The following is a 4,696-nucleotide window of genomic DNA, read 5'->3' as shown; positions in this document are numbered from 1 at the left end:
GCTTGTCTCGAACTCACAGAGATCCGCCTGCCTCTGCCTCCCGAGTGCTGGGATTAAAGGCGTGCGCCACCACCGCCCGGCTTGGCTCTGTTTCTTATATCAACCTCATACAGTTACGGGAGAGTGAACCCACACTTCTTTTTGTCATGCTAGGGAGCTAGGGATCAATTTCATGGCCCCATGCACGTCAAGCAAACACTCTTTTACTGGATCTCAGACCCATCGCAACAAAGTGTCCCTCTGTTCATTTGTTCTCAGAGACAATAACAGAGGGCCTTTGGGAGATAAGGAAACATAAAGACAGAGAGAATGAAGGAACAGCTTCCTTACCCCTGGATGCTTCTTTCATTCTCCCTGTACCTCAGAAGAGATCATTTCTTGGGGGTTTGTTTCTCAGCTGAACCAGCCACAGACCTAAGACTCCATGAGAGAGGCTGTTCTAAAGACGAGTGTACTGAGCTAGCGTTCTCAGCAACCCTGGGGGGCAATCGGACGTTTACATATGACTTCCAATGCTGCTACACTGAGCAGTGCAACAAAGAGCCCAAAGAGGGTGAGTGGTTGTGCCTCCGCTATCTGCTCCGTGTCTCCGCTATCTGCTCCAAGTCTCTGCTCTCTGCTCCGTGTCTCTGCTATCTGCTCTGTGTCTCTGCTATCTGCTCCGTGCCTCTGCTATTTGCTCTGTGTCTCCTTTGCCTCTCTGTGTTCTTATCTCTGTGATGGGAAACAGCACTGACGCTTGCCTCCCTTTTGTGTAGAGCGCTCCTTGAAAATGGGTTGAGATAGATGCAGGCTCTTCTCCTGTGTGGTAGACTGAGAGACAGTCGGATGGCAGGAATTGGTCTTGGGGACTTTCTCTAAGTGTCTTTTGGTTTAACGGCTTTGCTCTGCCTCTCCGACTGACAGGCTTTCTCACCCATTTCATTTCTCAGGTTCATTTTTGTTTTGTTGAGAAGTAGCCTTGCTGTGTTTCTGAAGTTTGTCTTGAACCTCTAGTCTCAAGCAATCCTTCCGCTCAGCCTCCAAAGGAGTAGCTGGGAGTTCGGGTGTGCGTGACCACCCCGACTCATTCCTCACCTTTCTAGAAATCTTTCCAGCATCTTTCCAGCATCTTTCTAGAAAACAGATGATCTCTTCTCCCATTATCTAGACTTCTTCCTTTGTTTTTGTTTTTTGAGATAGGGTTTCTCTGTGTAGCTCTGGCTGTCTATTTATGACTTTTCCTCCAGGACCGAGAGCCGAGTAACTGATGAAGGTGAGGACAGCATGGGATTTCTGTGAGATCCATCACTGTACCCACAGAGCAGGGCATTTCTCCTGGACTTCCTTCCAGCTCGTCTTTCTCCTGGGCCTCCTTCCAGATCATTCTAGTTGCAGTGCTTTTTGGTAGAATCGTGAGGAGAGCCAGTGTTTGCTGAACAGTGGGTAGATCCATTCTCAGCTATTTCTTCTGCCTATTCCCCTCTTCTCTCTCCATTCAGTGCCTCGGCCATCTCTCCAACCCAATGGTGTTGAATGCCCTGCCTGCTTCAGCGACAATGGCACATGTAACCAGGTTTCCCTGAAGTGCACCGGAGTAGAGACGAAGTGTGTGGAGGTTACTGGAAGAGGTACGAGTCCTTCCTCGAGCATCTTGTTAAGACCACAACCTCATTTGTCTCTAGACAGTGAGCTATGTCACACATAGCAACTGAACACAGCAAACACCGATTGCATCTCAGCGTGTGTAGATCTGTAACCTGAGAATGGCCAGGAGCATGGTCCTGGCTCAGGGTGTGTCCTAGGGGCTGTGTTTCTCAGTTCACTTGTGGTTTCTGGTGGGTTTTGATTCTTACTCTTATGGTCTCTTTATAGTTACCATTGTGTTCTCCTGACTAACCACTGGCTTTCCTCAGGGCAAATGATAGAGACACAGATAGAAAAGGGTAGCTGTGGATTTAATGCTTTAATCCCAGAAACAACACACTTCCTCTTATAGACTGTTGGTAGTTTAGAGTAACCTTGACTGGACACGGGTGGAAGCTGCCAGGAGATGGAAGAGACTCTGTGGGCCAGCTTTGAAACCCGTCTCCATGTGGAGGAAGTGGTCTTATGGGCCATGTGTCTGTACAGTTTGAAAGGAGCCATTTGTTGGAGATAAGGGTTAAGAATGGGAGGGAAGGGAAGCTGAAGAAGGAATGTAACTCTTTCCCTAGAGGAGTCAGGTCTGGGCACCTGCGTTGCTGTAATATCCTAAATGGAGCCATAGTTCACTAGAAGTATAGGAGGTGATGGCACTTGGGGTCCAGATGTCTTTACCACTGTTGCCATTGTGGCCACCAAAGCCTGCAATTAAGCACTCAAGTTCTACCTGGTGTCACTCTAGATTTAGGAAAAGATATAAAAGATATATATATATATATATATATATATATATATATATATATTAAGAGAAAATTATGTTTGTTATGAAGGATCCATATACCATTGAGACAGGAACTGGGAAAACAACTGTAAGATTTTTCTTTCTGGAATGCACAGCTAAAGAAGGAGCTGGCAACTCTTTCCTGAACAATGTATAGAAAGGTTTTGTGGAACAAGTGGTGTATTAGGAGCCAACTAAGTGGTGGACGGAGAGCTTGAGAGGTCTGGGGGCAAGCTATATTTTTAGTTGGGAAAAATTTTGACAGAGGTTCTGGGATGAACAGTGGACAGGCCCATTGACTAGATGAGTTGAGACAAAGCAAGAAAATGGGGTGTCACAGAATGCAAAGGAGGATTCAAGCCATCCACAATGGGGTGCTTTACCTTGGGAAACAGATATAAGGTGCATTCTATAGTTGTTCTCATAGGGAACTCAGAGCCCTCAGAAGAAGGAATGCCACTTTGCGGGAGATCCACAATATTTCCCTCCTAGAGAAGGAGAGAGAGGGTAGGGAGGGGAAGGCAGGCCCACTCGAAGGGTTCTAGCCAACAGCTGAGACCCTGCATCTGGCCTTCCTCTTCACCTGCATTGAGCTCATCTCTCCCAGTACATGGGTACCCAGAGGCCTCAGTGTTAGTCTTGTGTCTAAGATGCGAGGATCCTTTTAAGATTCCTTCTATATGGGGAAGACAGTGGGGCCAGAGGACAAGAAGGCTCAATTCCACGTGGACGGAGCTGTGCTCATGGTCTCATGCAGTGGTGGAAGTTGTGGATTCTGGGCCCTTCTGAGCAGAGCTAGCTTTCTTTCTTTCTTTCTTTCTTTCTTTCTTTCTTTCTTTCTTTCTTTCTTTCTTTCTTGATTTATTTATTATGTATGCAACTTTCTGCTTCCATGTATACCCACACGCCAGAGGAGGGCGCCAGATTTCATTACAGATGGTTTGGAGCCACCATGTGGTTGCTGGGAATTGAACTCAGGACCTCTGGAAGAGCAGGCAATGCTCTTAACCTCTGAGCCATCTCTCCAGCCCCCAGAGCTCCCTTTCGAAGGATGTAGGTGAGAAGGGGGGACGATATGGGAGAGAAGAGTGACTGCTGGGTCTCTTCTTTAACAGAAGTGACTGAGAACCTTCTCCCACGTGTGATACACGGAATGGGCTGCGCGACAAAATCTGCCTGCAACTTGAAGAATATAACCATCGGGATAAACATAAAGATCGATACCTTCTGCTCCAAAGGGAGCCCTCCTCTCAGGTCCATCTCGTCTGTGCTGGCTGGTCTTTTCCTATTGAAAGCCTTGCTTTGATCCTTTGGGGACTGGCACTCCCATGATCCTTCTTCACATTTAAACACATCAGCAACCTTTCACGACTCCTTTACCCAACAGGGGAGAAATAAAAACCACTGATTATACTTTGGATGGGAAACTCTTACTTTCTTTTTGGCACTTTTCAGAAGACTGTGATCTCTTTCATATCCCTACCTACCCCTTGAGCCACATGTCCCCAGTGTAACTATCAATTTACACTCTTGATTTGTAACTGTTCATTGCTAATAAAAATATTTTTATTTTGGGCTAACAGGGTCTCACTGTATAGCACTGGCTAGCCTACAAGTCATTATGTAGATAAAGCTGGCCTTGAACTTAGAGATTTATCTGTCTACTTCTGCCTCCAGGTGCTAGGATTAAAGTGTGCACCACCACACCTGGACTAGAAAACAGATTTTGAATGAACAGTTCAGAGCCCAGGAGAATCATTTTCCAAAGTCTTTGGGTATGGTGGTGAGTGCTTGTGATCCTGCTGTCTAAGCAGCAGAGGCAGGAGGATTATTGTTAAGGGTTAGGGTTAGCACCTAACAATATGGGCTATCTTCTGAGCTTCAGGCTGGCAAAAGCTACAAACATGGCAAGATGCTTCCCCCCAAAATAAGAAACTGGCATGGAAGTATGCTCTTGAATTCCAGAACTAAGACAACGGACACAAGCAGATACCTAGACTAACGTAATGGGAGCCTTCCAGGCCAGTGAGAGCCCCCATCTCAAACACAACAACAAAAATGGTAGACAGCACATGAAGAATCAGAGCTGAGGCCCCACAGCGATGTGCACACACATACCATACACATGAAAATAAAAACAAGGAGGCAGGGACAACTGAGCCTCCCTTACCTCTGAACCATGTGTGCAATCCTTGCCATAAACTCTGTATGGATCTGCACCTTGGGAGAGATGGACACCAGGATACGGATGGAGGCTATGAAGGTGTTATGAATGCTAAGCTTAAAGAGGTG

At 46.6% G+C, this 4,696-nt stretch overlaps 1 protein-coding gene across 1 annotated transcript in view; it reads left to right on the top strand.

Moving 5' to 3' along the window:
• LOC101998397 (protein RoBo-1-like) overlaps window positions 1-3,710 on the top strand; it is a 4,365-nt gene extending 655 nt beyond the window's left edge. Inside the window, 3 exon segments of the mRNA XM_013347060.1 lie at window positions 413-553; window positions 1,482-1,610; window positions 3,520-3,710. Coding sequence (XP_013202514.1) covers window positions 413-553; window positions 1,482-1,610; window positions 3,520-3,710 — 461 coding nt within the window.
• The last annotated feature ends 986 nt before the right edge of the window (window positions 3,711-4,696 follow it).

The sequence above is a fragment of the Microtus ochrogaster genome, chromosome 7, assembly GCF_000317375.1.
Source record: "Microtus ochrogaster isolate Prairie Vole_2 chromosome 7, MicOch1.0, whole genome shotgun sequence".
NCBI classification, from domain to species: Eukaryota; Metazoa; Chordata; class Mammalia; order Rodentia; family Cricetidae; genus Microtus; species Microtus ochrogaster.
The sequence above is the reverse complement of the archived record's forward strand: the minus strand, read 5'-3'. Positions and strand labels throughout refer to the sequence as shown.